Below are 20,512 nucleotides of genomic sequence, written 5' to 3'. Positions count from 1 at the left end.
AACCGCATTGTGCTAACGCTTCCGCTTTCGGTCTACGAGGGTACGTGGACAACACTATCCCCTCTCGTTGCTATGCATCACAATGATCTTGCGTGTGCGTAGGATTTTTTTTTGAAATTACTACGTTCCCCAACAGGTACCAAGGTCGGCGGGGTGGCCACTGCATCTCTGTCGATGATAGGCCGCCCTCCCACTGCTCTGGCCGCCGGCATGCGGGCAAGGAAGCCAAGGGCCGCCTCGACGATCGTCGCCACGGAGGCGGAGAAGAAGAAGACCAAGAAAGCAGCTCTGGTGCCTTGGTCTCATACGACGGCTCAGGCACTGTCTCCGACCACCCATACGACATTGCTCCGGCGCGTCCGACCGCCGCTGCTGGCAACAAGGGTCGTGCCTGCCAAGTGTTCGATGAAATGCCTTCAAGATAGAAAAATGCAATTTTCATTTGGCCTATACATTGTGTAGTGATCTCTTGCGGCCGAAGGATTTTGTTGTTGTCGTAGTGCGGAGATGAACACATCCGAATTCTTGTCAAGTTTCGAGACGTCACATATGTTGGGCTTTAGAATGCAAATAAAGTCAAAGACCGTTCTATCATGTTCATGAATCCAACTACAATGGATGATATTGTAATGAAATTTTGGGAGCTCACACGTGGGGAAATCTTGACCCAAATGGAGGTGTCTTTTCGGAATGGTGGTGGTGGCGGTGGCCGTGTGGACAATGGTGGTGGTGATGGTGGTGGCCATGTGGATGATGGTGGTGGTGATGATGATGGTGGTGACAGTGTGTATAATTAAGGGTGGTGTTGGTGCCGGTGATTTCTTTGGCGAGGATGGTCATGGGTGTCTTTGGTTGGGCTCGGTCCGCAACATAAAATATGCTATGTTCTGGTGATTCTGGATCAAACTTGATCAATGTGATACCTTTTCGATGAACTATGCATGTTTAAATTTGAATATCTTGATCCGTGAAACCATATGCTCATTAAGGTTTATATGTTATGCATGTTTATTTCAAAATATTCGAATGATTTGATGATATAATGTGCAATTGTTTGAAGTCCATGCGGCTATGCTAAAAAAGTTGAGAAAAAAATTACTACTCTAAATGTTGGGGATCGGCAAGGGTCGTCCACCTTTAAAGGACTAAAATTTTACTCCTCTAAAGATATTGAACCATTTACTCCTCTAATGGGCAGAGGATCGACTAGAGATGCCCTATGTTACCAAATTCTCTGTTGTGCCTATCTTCTAGGCACGAACTTGACATTGGCGCAAAGAAGTGCCTGACGGGAGAAGCCGTGGACCACATCCAATCCTAGGAGACCTAGCTGGTGCCAGCCTCGAACCTTTTGTGCGAGGTAGTTGGGGCGATGACTGCTGCTAGACGAGGTTCTCCACCTATCCATAGTTTTTGGGCTCCTACCTCAAAATCCCACCCACGAAATCTCTGAAGAGCAATAAAACAAGTACTTGGCCCAATTCTTGCGGTAAGTCTAGGTCAAGGAGGATGAAGGCTAGTGATAGAAGGAGCGCCCGCATGCCGCCTGCTCATGGGCCGGCCCAATAAACAGGGTGAGCAGCTCATGCGGTTTCCCTGGTTCACTCATTTGGTTTCTAGTTGAGCGGTCGAACGTTGACTAGTGGCGTGGTTGAACATTGACTTAAAAAAAATCAGAAAATTGAGAAAAAGTTCACGAGTTTGAAAAAAGTTTTGGAATTTGAAAGAAATATATAAAAAATGAACAAGTTCATGGATTTGAAAAAACATCATAAAATTCAAAAAAAATCATCAAACTAAAAACATTGATAACTTCAAAAGAGCTCGAATATTTGAAGTTTTTCCATGAATTTGAAAAATAGCTCACAAAATTTCAAAAGCCCATGTATTTGAACAAAAAATAAAAGAAAAAACAGGTCCACGAAACAAAAACATCAAAAAGAAATAGAAACCGACTAGAAGCTTCCCAAAACCTGTTGGCACGGTTGAACATTGCCTTTTCAAAAAAAAAATCACAAAATTCAGTCAAAGTTCACGAGTTCTGACAAAGTTCATGAATTTCACAAAAAATTATGAGAATGATAAAAGTTCATGAATTTTAAAAAACTTCATATAATTAAAGAAAATCCAGAAATTGAAAAAGTTGATAACTTTAAGGAGAGTTCATGGTTTTCAAAAAAAGTTTGATAAAATAAAATAACAAAATTTGCGGAAAAGTTCACGAGTTTGTAAAAATTATGCGCTATAAGAAAACACACAAAAAATTAAAACTTAAAACTTGTCAAGATGACCAAAACAAAAAAAGGAAAAAAGAAATCCAATAGAAGCTTCCCAAAACCTGTTTGGAAGCTTCTGACCTGAACGAGCTTCTCCATTAAAACTGCCTTAGATGGGCTACCTATTGCAATCGGTGCCACTTATTGAAGGAACGCTCGCACGTCGGCCGCTCATGAGCCGGCCCAATAACTTGGGCTAGTAGCGCACTCGATTCCGTGGTTCAGTCGGTTCACTCGTTGCGGGTTCGCACGGTGCCTAGTTGGCAGGTTGACCATTTTTTGAAAAACAATCAGTGAAAATAAAAAGTTCATAAATACTGAAAAAATCGTGAAATTTTTGAAAATTCATAAATTACAACAAAACTTGGAAAAAATCACAAATTTGAGAAAAGTGCACACAATCATGAAATAAAAAGGTTCAAGTATTTCTGAAAAGTTATTTGATTTAATAAAAGGTTCAAAAGATTGAGATAAACTTGACGAATAGGAAAAAGTTTGCACTTAAAAACACACGAAGGAAATGAAAATGTAAAAGGAAAAAACAGGGTCCAAAAAAAACCAGACCATAAGTTTCCCGAAACTGGCTCGGAAGCTACCTAAAACAAGATCGAGCTTCTCTGCTACAGCTGTCTTAGACGGGAATGCCCATTGCGATCCATGCAAGAGCATTCGCGCGCCATTCGCTCACGGGACGGCCCAATAAACGGTGGAGCAGCTTGATCAGTTCACTTGTCCCTCGATCATTCGGTTCCAGTTGACCATTGATCAGTGGTGCAGTTGACCATTTCACTTTAAAAAAGTCCACAAAATTCAAAAAAGTCATGAGTCTATTAAACGTTTGTGAATTTGAAAACCAGTAAAAAAGCTGATGACTTTGAATAAGTCCATATTTTAAAAACAAATTGAAATTGGAAATGTTCATAAATTTGAAAAATCATGAATTTGTAAAAAGTTCATGATTTTTAAAAAAATTCAGAGATTCAAAAAAATTGTTCGCTAGTTTATTAGAAAACTGTGAAATAAAAAAGTTCACAAAATTTAAATAGGTTGCTATTAAAAAAGGACATAAAATTTGAGAAAAGTCCGCGCTTTGTGCAAAAAGAAATGAATAGAAAAAAACCATTCGAGAAAACATAACGAAAAAATAAAAATAAATGTCTGAATGCTTCCCAAAACCTGCTGCGAAGCTTCTGGAAGCTTTCCAAAACTGGGACGAGCTTCTTCGGTACAACTATTTTTAGATGGGCCTGCCCATTGTGCTCGACTTTGGGTGCCACGAACGGTGTGAACGAAAAAAGGAGTTAAATTGGCCGAACCCAAGGTCAACGGGGTATGTGCGAGGTTGCGAGAACACTTTAACTGGCGCTTAAGACGCTGAATAGGGTTTGGCGAAGGCTTTGGTGTAAGAGCGAGCTGTAGACCTAAACAAGCTTGGCAGAGGTGCGTGAAGATGGAGAGAAGAAGAGCAGAGAGCGGATCAAGTTAGAAGATCGGGATTCTACCATATTATTTCCAACAAAAGGAGTATTGACCATGTGCATTTCCTTCTATGAATGCGGAATTCTTTGGGCCAATGGGGGACAACAAAAAAACGCCAACATTGAGGACATGAAACAGTTCATCTCCACATGTGCATTGCCTTCTATGGATGACCTTCACGGTGATCACAATGCGGACATGATCAAACACATGTAGCTGCGGATCATGAGAGTGTCCGACACATAGCTCCGGGGGATCAGTATAATTGCAGCAAATCTCTCAACTCTTCAAAGAGAACGGAGGATGTGGTGGCAAACCAAAGATATCGGCACCAGAAAGGAGATTGTCCCGCTGTCTTTGTTGTTTGTTCATACAGGGGAGACATTACAATTACTATGTTTAACAAAATTAGCCTGCACATTTAGTGATTAACTTGTGGGCAGTTACTTCAGCTGACAAAGTGGTGCTGACGTGTGCAGAACGGACATCCCTCCAAATTTGTTTAGTTAGAATTTTCAATAATGTTCACATCTGCCTTGCGTCAGCACCAGTCAAAGTCTCGTGGCTCGTCTACCTATCTTGTTGATCAAGTTGATCTGATGCAATTTAGTACTCGATCCCGAATATAAAATTTTCTTCTTTTGACCCATGGGCACGAACGTCCAAAAACAAGTCGTCACATTTTTCTTGCAGCAGAAGCTGTTAACTGATAAGCGTTCGAGCAAGCCCAATTTGCACTATAAATATCGGTCCGTGTGCGCGGCAACAAACATCCAACACAAAACCAAACAGGTTTTACGCTACGCAAGAAATGGAGAGCACCCAGACCAACAGCGTGAGGAACCATTTCATCCTGGTGCACGGCCTCTGCCACGGGGCGTGGTGCTGGTACAAGGTGGTCACGGCGCTCGAGGCCGCGGGGCACCGTGTCACGGCGGTCGACCTCGCCGCGTCCGGCGCCCACCCGGCGCGTGTCGACGAGGTGCACTCGTTCGAGGAGTACTCCAGGCCGCTGCTCGACGCGGTGGCCGCGGCTCCGGAGAGGGGCGGCGAGAGGCTGATTCTGGTCGGGCACAGCCACGGCGGGCTCAGCTTGGCGCTAGCCATGGAGAGGTTCCCCGGCAAGGTCGCCGCCGCCGTGTTCGCGGCCGCCGCGATGCCGAGCGTTGGCAAGCACATGGGCGTCACCACCGAGGAGGTATGTCAATTGTGTATGGTTTTCTTTTTGTTATCTTTGTTGAGTGTTGACCAAAACACCCGATCTCTATATCAGTTCCTTATGTTGGTGAGGCTGGCAAGCTCATCTTAGTCAAATATACAAAATTTGATGTGTTTTCAATATATAACTTCGACAACAAGTTTCTGTTGTAACACGTGTATATTTTATAATCGTCAATAAAATTACAACACTATGAACATATTACCTCCACTCTAAATTAGTTGTATTAGATTTGTCTAGATACGGAGGTATCTAACAATGAAACATGTCTAGATACATCCGCCTCTAGACAAATTTAAGACAATTAATATGGGACAGAGCGAATATATTCCAAAATGTAGTCTCTAATATTACCTCCGTCTCAAATTAGTTTTTTTTTAGAAAAGGAGGATGCACCCCCGGCCTTTGCATCTGGACGATGCATACGGCCACTATATTAATTATTAAGCATAAAAAACTTACAAAGCAGTACATCAGTAAGCCTGAAGCCACCATCTAGGCAACATCTGTTGCTACTCCTACCCCCTTGATGCAGTGGTGCCGAATGTCCAAGCCTAATACCAAACCGACATCGCACCATAACATCTAATGCCAGATGCCCCATCATAGCCACATACCGGGACTGGGTCACACGCCGGTCCGGCGCACTCACCGAGGCTGCCGCCGCCTTCTTCCACCGATGCATCTCCAGAGCAGGTACTGACGCACAGACCTTGCCAGGCCTGCCGTCGACGCCACCATGGCGCCAGATAGCTCGACCACCCTGCGCTCGTCCATCCAGCCGCATCCATCGTCGATATGCAGCTGCACCATGCCGCCACCACTCGTCGTCAATGACGCGGTAGATACAATGCCGCACCACCTGGCAACCTCCACACCATCGCCACTGCTAGAGCCACTCGGAGCCCACCATCCACAACATCTCTCCCCTGAACAGCAGTTCCTCCCAAGACGGCGCCACCATGGAGGATACGACGCGCAGGACGCCGCCGCCCAATCCAGACTGAATTTTGGACTTTCGTCCGGGAGGGGTTCGGGGGTGGATAGGGGGGACCTCGGCTTCGCCTCCAGGAAGGGTAACAGCGTCAAGTGACGTCGCCGATGCCGGGCCGAACACGCCGACCAAAGTTTCCTCCGGTCCCCATCCTATGCCACCAAACCTCCGTGTACTCCGGATCCGGCACGACACTATCCGAAATCCGCGAAGATGAAAGAGCCATGGGGCTCAACCCACCAGAAAGGAGGATCGAGAAGAACTCCTTGTAGATCTCCAGACGCCGAATCCAACGATCCGACGTGGTCAGCGACGATCATCAACACCCCGGGGCGGCCGACGGAGTCCAAGAAAGGATCCAGATGGATCCGATCTGGATCCGGCGGCACCCGCGACCACCGGTCAGGCCAACGCAGCCACCACCTCACTCACGCAGGTCGCCACCGCCGCGCCGCGCACGACGCCGATGGGAGACCCACCCGCCGCGCCGCCGGACCCCAAATTAGTTTTTTTAGATTTGTCCAGATACGGATGCATCTATCCATCCGTATCTAGACAAATCTAAGATAACTAATTCAGAACGGAATGAGTACTAATAAAAGTTACAGGTAATCAAATTAATAAAAGTTACAGGTAATCAAATTATAAATGTTTGAAGGAGGTTATGAACCATTTTTTGTTGGAATATAAAGATTGGTCTCTGACTCTGTAACTCCAATATTAATGCTAATTTTTATCTTATCTTGTGTTGATGGAATTAGTTCATGCGAAGAACATCATCGAAGGGACTACTCATGGACTGCGAGATGCTGCCAATCAATAACAACCAGGGTGCAGGGGTTGCAATCATAATGGGCCCAGACTTCTTAGCACGCAAGTATTACCAGCAAAGTCCACCTGAGGTGCACAACACGATTTAACATCCTATTGATCTCCCATAATGAACTAATCTGATCAACATGATTCTCCAAAATATTCGCAAAGATAGATATACTATAGCAATGAACTCTCCACCTTACCAACTTTTCGCAGACCCAGTGATTCAGTTCACAATGTTGATGCAGGATTTGGCCCTAGCAAAAATGTTGGTGAGGCCGGGAAACCAGTTCATGAAGGATCCAGTGATGAAGGATGCAAGCCTGCTCACCGATGACAACTACGGGTCGGTGAAGAAGGTATACGTGGTAGCCAAGGCTGATGGCTCCAGCACCGAGGAGATGCAGCGTTGGATGGTGATGTTTAGCCCCGACACGGAGGTCGAGGAGATCGCCGGAGCTGACCATGCCATCATGAGCTCTAGGCCTACGGAGCTCTGTGATGCTCTGGTCAAGATCGCCAATAACTTAAATACTTGCTAAAGTGTACGATATATATCCCTGGAAATCAATGTATGTGTGTACACCGTTTTCATCTAAAAATAAATATGTTCAGTGATACTATTAAATCAATGGAAACGATGTTAAATAGTATTACCTTCGTCCTAAATTACTTGTCTTAGATTTATCTAGATACGGATGTATCTAACACCAAAACATATATAAATACATATGTATCTAGACAAATGCAAGACAAGTAATTCGAGACGGAGAGAGCAATATTTTTTTCTGCGAGTAAGTTCAACACAAATATGTCAAATATGGTTCTGATCATGATGGGATTACTTATTGGAAACCGTTCCAATAAAAGAAACTTTGTGGAAGCCAGGTGTTGATGTTCCAAAAAGATAGGACACTGATATTAGTTAAACGTTCGGTCTGGGGAGGGGCCAGACCGAACGAAACGTTTGGTACCATCATTACTCCTTGACAATTGATTTCGTTCGATAGGGAAACCCCCACAGCCTGAACGCCTCCTCAACGCCCCTACCTATAGGATGTATCCTTGTAGAAGATAATTGGAAAAAAGCCCAGTAATTAAACATAAAGAATAGATGAGATTTTTTTCTATGACAAATAAAAGTCCATTTTTTGTTGTGCTAAGAAATAAAACGCCACCAACTTAATAAACCAGAAAATTGCCATGGGTAAAAAGTTTTTTTTTAATGACCCAAAAGGAAATATTCGTGGCAATTTCCATCTGTACATACATGGTGCCAAAAAAATCGATTAAAATTGTAAGGTAAATTTATAATGTAAGTGAAGACAAAATAATGTGGATTAAAAATTGCTATACACACAGAACACAAAAAAGTGTACAAAAATGTTGTTAAGTAGTAATTGCCGTGTTTTGATAAGTAAATTTACCATGGTCCGATGAAGGCAGAAAATTCCCTTGAATGACTCAGATTTTCCATGGATGTATATTAAATTTTCCAATGTTGACAAAAATAAAATTGCCATGGCAAAACAGAAATAAAATTTGCCATGAGCGCCTAAATTAAACTTGCCATGTATGTTGAAGTAAATTTCCATTTGTAAAATGCAGGTAAATTTGTTGTGAGAAAATTAAAAAGTAAATTGTGCCATGGTTGAAAAGCAATGAAACATGCCATGGTCCAAAAAAAGTGTAAAGTTGCCATGTTGTATAAACTACATTTGACATTGTCCATAAAAGTAAAAAATGTCGTGTCAAAAAATGAAAAGTAAAAAAAACCGCCATGAGTGTTTAAAATTAAATTTGCGTGTATGATAAAGTAAAATTTCCATGGCAATATTGGTAAATTTGCCATGCCAAAAAAATTGTAAATTGCCATGTACAAAATGTCATGTTGTGTATGATAATTTTTTAAAAAATTGCTGTGCATGTCAAAACACACGAACAAAATTGCCATGGCCAATGCATATTAAGATTTGCCATGGTGTTTTAATTATAATTGCCATGCTTTGTGTGGGAAAAAATTGCCATGTATGCATGCGTGTAGTAAATAACATCGTGTCGATGTAGTCATAACATCATAAATGATGAGAGGTGATGTTGTTATGATGACGCATTTTGATGCATGTACAACTAGCTAGTGTCAGCGCCAAAAAATAGTGCCAGCGAAAAAAATTGGCAACGATAAAATAACAGAAATAAAAAATAATACCCATGCAACTAAGTATTTGATATGGAAGGGTTTGAGAGAAAAAATATACGTGCAACTAACTATTTTATATGGAAGGGTTTGAGAAAATAGTACGCATGCCAATAATACATAATATAGTAGCAAAAGAGACTGTGCGTTGCAACGAAACAGAAAATACCACATGTCCCTAACAAAATAACCATGACTAAAGATCCCAAATAGGTCCCATCTGTGTTGCGCATATCCTCCTTCCCATCCTCGTTGACGGTGGCCTAAGTGCTAACACAAACTCTGTGCATTTGAATATGGTCAATCCTAAGGTCTCTCTCTTTCTCTCTCTCCACATAAGATGAGAAATCTGCTTTCTTCCCCCGGGAGGTTTTGACGAGACGTGCATGTGTCATTATAGATGGTTTCTTTCGCCTCTAAAATAATTTTGCGGAGCTGTTGATTTTCAATCCGAATCTACACCCGTACGAAAGAAAGACGGATCATGCACGTTGCTTAAGTTGCACCCTAAATAGAATTTAAAAATGTTTAACAAATAAAACAACATTATATTAAAATTCTACATATTTTTCTAATTAATTTCCAAATATAACATGTCAAAATTGGAGTTAGGGTTTAAAATATATGGGTATATGTTTAAACCATTTTAATCATCCCAATAAAACATTATTTTCTACATGGACTGCTGGTTGTTAACTAAAATATGAGGGTGGTTTCCGCAAAAAGCAAAAAGATTTTTGGACTCGGTAGAAATAGGACTGCCAGTTGATTAACCGAAAATAACAAGGGGGTTTCTGCAAAAATCACAACGCAAGTGCGGAAGCAGGGGTCCCCGGCCAGAACCACACGCGCAAGTTTCCCTGCATGTGGCTCGTCCATACTCTATCCGAGGCGCTGCCTGTGACTCTGCATGGCTCCTCCCTTTATTTACAACTAGCAAAAAGGCCTGTGCGTTGCAACGGAAATAACACAGCCCCTAGCCTAATAAGCATGACTTAATGTCTCAAGGATAACCGCTGACGACATAATTCCACATTCTCTATTTAATTACAACATGGTGACCCATTTGTGTCGCTTATCCTCCTTTACACCCTCGCAGATAGTGGCCACGGTGTCTATTTGATCACAATGCTTGGTCGATCCCGGGATGATTATCTCTACTTCCATTGCTATAGTCATTTCCAGTAATCCATCCGTGTTAACCAAATGGATTGGTTGGGATTTGGATCCAAGGAACCCGGAAAGAAACTATTAATGTTTTAACTAAACTAATACTTCATTAGAACTTCTATAATTTATTTCGTAGGACATCGGTTTTGCATATAAACGCACTTCATCCATTTTATCACAACGTGTGGCCTATTATATCGATTTACCATATTAAAATAAGTTTTAGTCTATATAAGCGGTGGACACAAAAACAAACATATATACCTGAGCATGTAGTTGTATTTGTAGCAGGAACCTGAAGGAAGAAAACAAAGCCTGTCGCACCACATTAGTCCACAGATGTATCGCAGCCTACGTCACAAACACATAAAATGATTGAGCTAATGAAACCATGATGTGAGAAACCTAACTAAAAGATTTAGCTACACATACAGTGGCGTGCGCTACAAGCAACAACAATCTCTGTCGTCAGCAGAAATCTTCTCCGCCCAACCTATAGTGCAAAGGCAAAACTCCTACCAGTTACCATATAAAGACATCTGAAACACATGTGGACGACAATGAAACCTGCAGTTGCAGTTTCAAGATGGATAAGTACCCATCGAATGTAGAAAGAGTATAAGATAATAGTTGTTCCTTTGAGCTGGAATGGCATCCTCAACCTGAGGAACAAAACAATTGAAATCATGCTGGAAAGAACGCAATGAAACACCTTTTAGAGGGCAAACAGAGAACCACCATGGATAGGGACAGGGGCCGCTTCTTCTTATCGTTACTGCTCTCCCTTGTTCCTCCTGCTCAGTTCCTTGAAAAACAAATCGTCCTACTCTGCATCGCGTGCATTTCTTGATGTTGTTCCCCTCCGCAAGCTATCCTAGCCATGCCATACCAACTCCCGCAGAGCTTCCGCCGTCTTCGCGTTGCCTGCACGCAGCCGCCGTCGACCATCGAACCGTTATTGTCCCACTCTGATTCTGTCCAGTGGGAGGTGGAGCCACCTCGGCTGCATATCCATCCTCGTGTCACTTTGCTTAGTTGCAAGGGGGAATCACACTCACACTAATAAAAAACTGCCAACGATTCAGTGAATTAAGAGTTGACTAACAGAACATGTATACACCTACACTACATGTACATAGAGTCTTAGACATGAACCTAAGCTGATGGATAGACAAAAATAATCATGAACTTGCTGAGTAAGGAGCACCACATCAGATTGCCGGAGAATAATATTACTATGGACTGTATGAAGACTACTTGTATTTTCACCAGGGCAACTAACAGCCTCATGCTATTTGCCGAATAGAAGTCATCAACATATTAACAAACCACGCATATTGCTTGCTCAAAGTAACAGAAACAGTTTGAGCCTTTGGGCATCAAAGTGTTTATGTTTTCCCTTTTTTTGCGGGTGAAAGAACAGACTGAATGAATGACCTACCTGGAGAAGAAGATTGCTTGAAAATGGAGACCATCTCAGGGGTAGCTGGTTGGTCAGGTTAGAAGACCACCGATTCCATGCGCGCAAGCTTCAATCAAGAGAGCAGGAATGCGACGCATTATAGCAAGACCCTGGCGTGGATCAGGAGAAGCTCCCGGTGGCGTGCTGCCCAACTACCGATCTCTCTCTCTCTCCCCTCAATCCTCAATCTCCCTCTCTAGCCCTCCCAGCACAGACCACACGAACGGGCTCGTCCACACTAGTACAGAATCGGGCTTTAGCGCCGGTTCGTAAGGGCAACCGGCACTAAAGAGTGGGGATTAAAGGTCCCCCCTTAGTACCGGTTCATCACGAACCGGCGCTAAAGTGCCACCACGTGGCACAAGCCAGGCCCGGGTGTGTGCAGGACATTAGTATCGGTTGGTAACACCAACCGGTACTACATGTTTGGGGGTGTTTTGATATTATTTTTTATTTTTCCTTTAATTTTGTGTTTTCAATTTAATTTAGTAATTATTTTAGTTGTTAAATCATTAGGTAAAAATACCGCAGATTAGTTTCGACTGGATGCATGTGGATTCTAGCTAAGTGATCAAGTATATGTCATATCTATATAATACTTGATCACCTATAATTAAGTGATCCAGTATAATATGGATATGGCATATACTTGATCACTTAGCTAGGATCCATCCAGCTGAAACTAATCCGCGGTTTCTTTTATAAATGATATAATAACTCATCATCATCATCATCATATTAATATAAAAACTCTTGCATCATATCATCAACAACAGTAAATTAGCTAGCTAAAAATCATCATAGTCGTCATTACCACTGTTTAATCATCATAGTCATTACCGCTATCTAATCAGCACCAACACTAGATTAAAGAAAAAACATTCACTTGTGCCCGAAGCAAAGATATCATCGAGTTCAACATGGTCATCATATTATAAGCGTTCATAACACCACAAAAGCAAATCACCCTTTGAGATTAAGTTCAGGACGAAGAACACGCACATGAGAGGACAAAAGTACTAAGAGCATGAACTAGCTAAATCACTCCTGCTGCTCTTTCTCAGGTAAAATAGCATAGAACATGTATAGCTCTCCTGATTCATCATACTGGAGCATGCAGATGAACCTGTCTCCTAATCGTGGGTTGTGCTTCTCATTGCTGCCCCTAGTACTTCTCTGGGATCGTTAACAATTTTGCTCCAATCTTTCACTATTAAGCATTCATCGCTTTTAGAAATCCTGAATGCACTCATGTGCAATGTAGGATATCTTGGCCGTAAGCTAACCATTGACATGTGACCTTTAGTCTCGATCCACTGAGGCACAACTGTCATCGGGAGTCCCTGTTGAAGAACATCGTATAGTAATTAATATACTTAACAATGAAAGTTTAGCAAAAAAAATAATGTATGCAAAAGATGCACTAAGGACAAATAGTAAAAATCTTACCATCTTTCGTAAATAGATGTGACCATAGTTCAATACGATCACTATTGGTCGCATGTTTTGAGTACTAACATTTCTAAGTGCAGGAAGAAAATTTGTCTTAACAGTATGAAGATCCTCAAGCCATGAAACATAATGACTTATCTCCTCGCAGTTTAGTTCAGCTCCGGGGCAGTAGTAGGTCCTGTCTACCAAGCGCCGGACATGTTTGCTTGAATGGAAATAAGCTGTCAATAGAAATTAGTTGTCAACTATTTTGAATAAACAATATCAAAGACATAAATATGGTTGAGAAACTCACATAATGGTAGAACTGGAGGCGTCTGCACATCGACCCAGATGTCTTTATTACCTTCAATATCATCTTCCGGTCGAATATCAAAGGTGATAACCATATCAGGCTCAAATGCATAAGCCTTGCATAGTGCTTGCCAAGTTTTGCATTCAAAATAGGTCTACGTGTCTGCATTGTATAATTTGATGTTGAAAGTATAATCATGCTCGGTCTTCAGGTGAACTCTCTTTACCTTCATAGTTTCCATAGCACTGAAATCTATCTTATCCAAGACAAAAATTCTTGCATGGCAGGGGATGCGCTAGTAAAATAGTGAAAATTTAAATTTATAAGTTGAAGCAAATGAAGCATATATAAGTCATGCTTAATTACGAAAAAATACTTGTCGTTGTGACTTACTGTATCCACTTCGAAGGTCTCATCCAGCTTGATGCTGAAGCGCCTATCATCAACAAGGAAATTTCTGTCGCACAGGCCGCGCTGGTCTTCACAGTATTTGCACTTAATGAAATCTTTTTCGTCGTCAGACGATATTTCCTATGTTCATATACGTGAAACATTAAACACTTACTAGTTCTATTAATTCAACTAATTCAACTACTTCTATTAGTTCAACTAGTTCTATTAATTCAACTAATTCAACTAAGCATTTAATAAAAATAAACTTGTTCTATTAATTTTCTTACTAAAATAAAGTAGCTAGTTCTATATAGTAATATTTTAATTAGATCATCAAATCTCAGATAACTAAATTTTCTTACTAAAAATAAACTAGTTCTATTAATTCAACTAAGAATTTACTAAAAATAAACTACTTCTATTAATTTTCTTACTAAAAATATATATAAAGTAGCTATATATAGTAATATTTTAATTAGATCATCAAATCTCATATACCTAAATTTTCTTACTAAAAATAAACTAGTTATACTAATTCAACTAGTTCAACTAAGCATTTACTAAAAATAAACTAGTTATATGAATTCAACTAGTTCAAATAATCTCATATACCTAAATTTTCTTACTAAAAATAAACTTGTTCTATTAATTTTCATACTAAAAATAAACTAGTTATATTAATTCAACTAGTTCAACTAAGCATTTACTAAAAATAAACTAGTTATATTAATTCAACTAGTTCAAATAATCTCATATACCTAAATTTTCTTACTAAAAATAAACTTGTTCTATTAATTTTCATACTAAAAATAAACTAGTTCAAATCTCATATATATACCTAATTAATATCTAGCTAATCATCTAAAATTGACATTAATATTTAACATCTTTTCCATATAATTTATCTAACATTAACATTCTAACATTCTTATCTACGTAATTCATCTAACATTAATCTAAAAAACAGAAAACAGAAAATAAGTAAAAAAATATGTGTGTGTGTGTGTGTATGTGTGTGTGTACGAGCGGGGGGCGGCGACGTACGGACGGCGGCGCGAGACAGCGATGCGACGGGGACGGCGGGCCGGGGCGACGGCGCGATCGAGACGGCGACGTAGTATGGGGCGGCGACGACGGGCGGCGGGGGCGACGGCGTACGACGGGCGGCGGGGGCGACGGCGTACGACGGGGCGGCGGGGGCGACGGCGGTGACGGCGACGACGGGCGGCGGGGGCGACGGCGGTGACGGCGACGACGGGTGGCGGGGGCGGCGAGGGCGGCGGGGCCAGCGAGGGTGGCGCGCGATGGGCAACGGCGCGGCGGCGGCGGCGATGTCGCGCGAAGAACTTAGAGAAGAAGTGGGTCGATGAAACTGATTTTTTGTAAGTGCCATATATATAGTAGGGGCCTTTAGTACCGATTGGAGCCACCAAACGGTACTAAAGGCCAATTTTCGTCAGGTCAAGCGGCGGGAAACGGCCCCCTTTAGTACCGGTTCGTGGCTTGAACCGGTACTAAAGGCCCACACATTAGTACCGGTTGGAGCCACCAACCAGTACTAATGGTTGTGCGCTGCCACCAGCGGTGCACAATGTTTAGTCCCACCTCGCCGAGCGAAGGGCAGCCGCACTGGTTTATAAACCCAGCCGCGACTGCTCCTTCGAACTTCTCTATATAGCAGGCTTCTGGGCCTAACTTCGGTGCGCTGCCCTGTGAGCCTGCTGGCCCTTCTGGGCCTGCATTTGCAAACCCTAGGTCTGGCAGGCCCACTGGGCAGCGCCCCAACAATTATATATATAATTTTCGTCTGTTTATCTCTGACTAGTGTTTTTTGTTGTATTTAGTTTTTTGTGGATATAATAATTTTTATATAGTTTTTTTCTTTTCTGCATTATTTATTTTCTGCTATTTATTTTTGAGTAATTTTTTATATAGTTTTTTGTCATTTCTGTTTTATTTATTTTCTGTTTTATTATGATGCATACTGAACGCAAAAATAGGCTGGAGTTCAAATAAGTTTAAAAAACATTGAAGTGCCCGTGTAACAGATGAGTTCTCGTCCGAAACCCTGATACTCCGAAAGAGATTGTCCAGTTTGTACACGAGGTGCGTCCAGTTTTCGCCGTGACCCTCTCTACTCTTTTACACATGCTATGCGGGTGAAATGATGATACCATGCCAAGTTCAAACATTTTCAGAGTTTATTTTGTAGTGATTTTCAATTTCACCGTCATTTAGCTCTCTAAACAAATCGGTAAATGACTGAAAAACAGCATGATGTCAGAACATGTTGGAAATTGATGATGTCGCTTTGAATGATTCATACTGAACGCAAAAATAGGCTGAAGTTCAAATAAGTTTAAAAAACATTGAAGGGCCCGTGTAACAGATGAGTTCTCGTCCGAAACCTTGATACTCCGAAAGAGATTGTCCAGTTTGTACACGAGGTGCGTCCAGTTTTCGCCGTGACTCTCTCTACTCTTTTGCACATGCTATGCGGGTGAAATGATGATACCATGCCAAGTTCCAACATTTTCAGAGTTCATTTTGTAGTGATTTTTAATTTCACCGTCATTAGCTCTCTAAACAAATTGGTAAATGACTGAAAAACAGCAAATGATGTCAGAACGTGTTGAAAATTGATGACGTCGCTTTGAATGATTCATACTGAACGCAAAAATAGGCTGGAGTTCAAATAAGTTTAAAAAACATTGACTATCATAAAAAATACATTAATTATCAATGATCTTTTTGTGTACAATCTGAATTGTCAATATGAGTATTCAACGGTTTAGAAACCGGTGAAGACTCATATTGCAACCACAAATTCTACACATAGAGTTCATTGAAGACCAAGTGCTTGTCATAGTTTGAGAAGTAACATATTTAAGGTCGTAAAAATCTTGATAGGGGAGCCCAGTCCCACCATGTGCGCGAGAACGCATCATCTCCTCCCTGCTCGCAATCGCACCTCACCGGAGCTCTCCATCCACGCCGTCTCGCTCATGTGCTGGTTCGGCTGTGGGACTGGGTTCATTGAGCGCCTCTGAGCTTATCCGCTGATATCCCGCAGGGCACTGGCGGCGGCCGGAGTGACGGCCACAGAAGAACGGGGAAGAGAAGGATTGGAGAGGATCCCGGCCGAACTCTCCCTAGCAGCGGCCATGGTGTTTAATTGGTGGCGAAGCGATGATGTGTACGAGAGAGAAGCAAGGACCCCGAGCGGAAATCTCGGAAGCGTACTGCATCGATGTCGACGGCTTCTGTCTATCTGGGTAAGCTGGGCCAGGATTCGCACGAACTCCGCCGGCGTTGGTGAGCTGGGCGAGGATTTTCTCAAGCCGGAAGAGGAAGGCCAATGGCGCAGGGTGCGGGCAACTTCGTTCGGCATCAGTACCTTTTTTCTTCTCGATTGAGCCTTCGATGTCTACCCGGTGCAATTGATATACTTTTCTTGTACGTGTTCGATCCGGACACAGGATGGTTTCTTTGGAATCCACTATACATGGAAGGTGTTTGGGCCTAAGTGGGCTGCATTGGCAACCAACAGAACGACATATGGAACACCAGGTTGGTGGACTAAAACCGAGTTGGAAAATCAATCGAGCAGGTTTTATGTTTTTTTCCGGGCGAATAATTAAAAGGCTTGCACCTATATATGGATATAAACGTATGAAGAACAACGAAAGCCTCCTCCTTTAATATTAGGTAAAGAAAAAGACATGAAAGGTCCGACTTCAAATTAATGAAGCAACCAACTGGTTAGGATACAATGGTGCTGAATTACAAAGGCAAAAACTTGACAAAAAACCGAAAGATTACATGCATATCTCACTACGACCAAGAAGCAGCAGCGAGCAGAGCATCAGAGAAACGAAGATCAAGCCACTGGAGATCATGCACAGCCAGAACCGCAGAACAGAAGCAACCCGATGACAACAATTGATGTGGACAAAAAGAACCAGGTCGCTTGAAGGAAACCGTCGACTTTTCCGCCTGCCGCTTCGGACCACTCCCGGAGGGGAGACCACTATATCCCTTTCATCCAGACGTGCCACACACGCGGATGCCCACCATTGGCCGGCAACCCACAAGCAAACAAGGCATGGAGCCGCTAAAAGATGCGGAACGACCAACTCATCACCAACAAAGCTCGCAACCAGGAGAGCTGAGCACCGCCGCCGCCACCAACCACCATGCATCAGGAGCGCATTCCCCAACCACCCTTTGAACGACGCCTCCAAGGAGGATCGAGACGCAAGAATGCCTCCGATGTCCGGCCAAAAGTTTTGGGTCACTCCCATACCGCCCGAGAGGGGTGACGCGAGAGCCAGGGAAGTCCCTGTTGGGGATCGTAGCAGAAATCAAAAAATTTCTACGCATCACCAAGATCCATCTAAGGAGTTTACTAGCAACGAGAAGGAAGGAGTGCATCTACATACCCTTGTTGATCGCGAGCGAAAGCGTTCAAGTGAACGGGGTTGATGGAGTCGTACTCGTCGTGATACAAATCACCGATGACCGAGCGCCGAACGGACGGCACCTCCGCGTTCAACACACGTACGGAGCAGCGACGTCTCCTCCTTCTTGATCCAGCAAGGGGGAAGGAGAGGTTGATGGAGATCCAGCAGCACAACGGCGTGGTGGTGGAAGTAGCAGGGATCCCGGCAGGGCTTCGCCAAGCGCAAGCGGGAGGGAGAGGTGTCACGGGAGGGAGAGGGAGGCGCCAGGGGCTAGGGTACTGCTGCCCTCCCTCCCCCCACTATTTATAGGGGTCCTGGGGGTGCGCCGTCCCCCTGGAAATCCCATCTGTGGGGGGGGGGCGGCGGCCAAGGGGGGTGGCTTGCCCCCCAAGCCAAGTGGGGCGCCCCCCCACCCCCAGGGTTTCCAACCCTAGGCGCAGGGGAGGCCCAAGGGGGGCGCACCAGCCCACCAGTGGCTGGTTCCCCTCCCCACTTCAGCCCATGGGGCCCTCCGGGACAGGTGGCCCCACCCGGTGGACCCCCGGGACCCTTCCAGTGGTCCCGGTACAATACCGATAACCCCCGAAACTTTTCCGGCGACCAAAATAAGACTTCCCATATATAAATCTTTACCTCCGGACCATTCTGGAACTCCTCGTGACGTCCGGGATCTCATCCGGGACTCCGAACAACTTTCGGGTTTCCGCATACTAATATCGCTACAACCCTAGCGTCACCGAACCTTAAGTGTGTAGACCCTACGGGTTCGGGAGACATGCACACATGACCGAGACAACTCTCCGGTCAGTAACCAACAACGGGATCTGGATACCCATGTTGGCTCCCACATGTTCCATGATGATCTCATCGGATGAAGCACGATGCCGAGGATTCAATCAATCCCGTATACAATTCCCTTTGTCAATCGGTACGTTACTTGCCCGAGATTCAATCGTCGGTATCCTAATACCTCGTTCAATCTCGTTACCGGCAAGTCACTTTACTCGTACCATAATGCATGATCCCGTGACCAACCACTTGGCCACTTTGAGCTCATTATGATGATGCATTACCGAGTGGGCCCAGAGATACCTCTCCGTCATACGGAGTGACAAATCCCAGTCTCGATTCATGCCAACCCAACAGACACTTTCGGAGATACCCGTAGTGCACCTTTATAGCCATCCAGTTACGTTGTGACGTTTGGCACACCCAAAGCACTCCTACGGTATCCGGGAGTTACACAATCTCATGGTCTAAGGAAATGATACTTGACAATTGGAAAAGCTCTAGCAAACGAACTACACGATCTTTGTGCTATGCTTAGGATTGGGTCTTGTCCATCACATCATTCTCCTAATGATGTGATCCCGTTATCAATGACATCCAATGTCCATAGTCAGGATACCATGACTATCTGTTGATCAACGAGCTAGTCAACTAGAGGCTCACTAGGGACATGTTGTGGTCTATGTATTCACACATGTATTACGATTTCCGGATAACACAATTATAGCATGAACAATAGACAATTATCATGAACAAGGAAATATAATAATAACCATTTTATTATTGCCTCTAGGGCATATTTCCAACAGTCTCCCACTTGCACTAGAGTCAATAATCTAGTTACATTGTGATGAATCGAACACCCATAGAGTTCTGGTGTTGATCATGTTTTGCTCTAGGGAGAGGTTTAGTCAACGGATCTGCTACATTCAGGTCCGTATGTACTTTACAAATATCTATGTCTCCATTTTGAACACTTTCACGAATGGAGTTGAAGCGACGCTTGATATGCCTTGTCTTCCTGTGAAACCTGGGCTCCTTGGCAAGGGCAATAGCTCCAGTGTTGTCACAGAAGAGAGTCATCGGGCCCGACGCATTGGGAATCACCCCTAGGTTGGTAATGAACTCCTTTATCCAGACTGCTTCCTGTGCTGCCTCTGAGGCCGCCATGTACTCCGCTTCACATGTAGATCCCGCCACGACGCTTTGTTTGCAACTGCACCAGCTTACTGCCCCTCCATTCAAAATATACACGTATCCGGTTTGTGACTTAGAGTCATCCAGATCTGTGTCGAAGCTAGCGTCGACGTAACCCTTTACGACGAGCTCTTCGTCACCTCCATATACGAGAAACATATTCTTAGTCCTTTCAGGTACTTCAGGATATTCTTGATCGCTGTCCAGTGTTCCATGCAGGGATTACTTTGGTACCTTCCTACCAAACTTACGGCAAGGTTTACATCAGGTCTGGTACACAGCATGTCATACATAATAGACCCCATGGCCG

At 43.4% G+C, this 20,512-nt stretch overlaps 1 protein-coding gene across 1 annotated transcript; it reads left to right on the top strand.

Moving 5' to 3' along the window:
• The first annotated feature begins 4,543 nt into the window (after positions 1-4,543).
• Positions 4,544-7,437, top strand: LOC123080468 (esterase PIR7B). The gene is made up of 3 exons (XM_044503395.1): positions 4,544-4,953; positions 6,730-6,870; positions 7,033-7,437. The coding sequence occupies exons 1-3, from the start codon at positions 4,567-4,569 to the stop codon at positions 7,324-7,326; spliced, it is 822 nt and encodes a 273-aa protein (XP_044359330.1). The 5' UTR covers positions 4,544-4,566; the 3' UTR covers positions 7,327-7,437.
• Positions 7,438-20,512: the final 13,075 nt, after the last annotated feature.

This window comes from Triticum aestivum, chromosome 3D, assembly GCF_018294505.1.
Source record: "Triticum aestivum cultivar Chinese Spring chromosome 3D, IWGSC CS RefSeq v2.1, whole genome shotgun sequence".
Classification (NCBI taxonomy): domain Eukaryota; kingdom Viridiplantae; phylum Streptophyta; class Magnoliopsida; order Poales; family Poaceae; genus Triticum; species Triticum aestivum.
The sequence above is the reverse complement of the archived record's forward strand: the minus strand, read 5'-3'. Positions and strand labels throughout refer to the sequence as shown.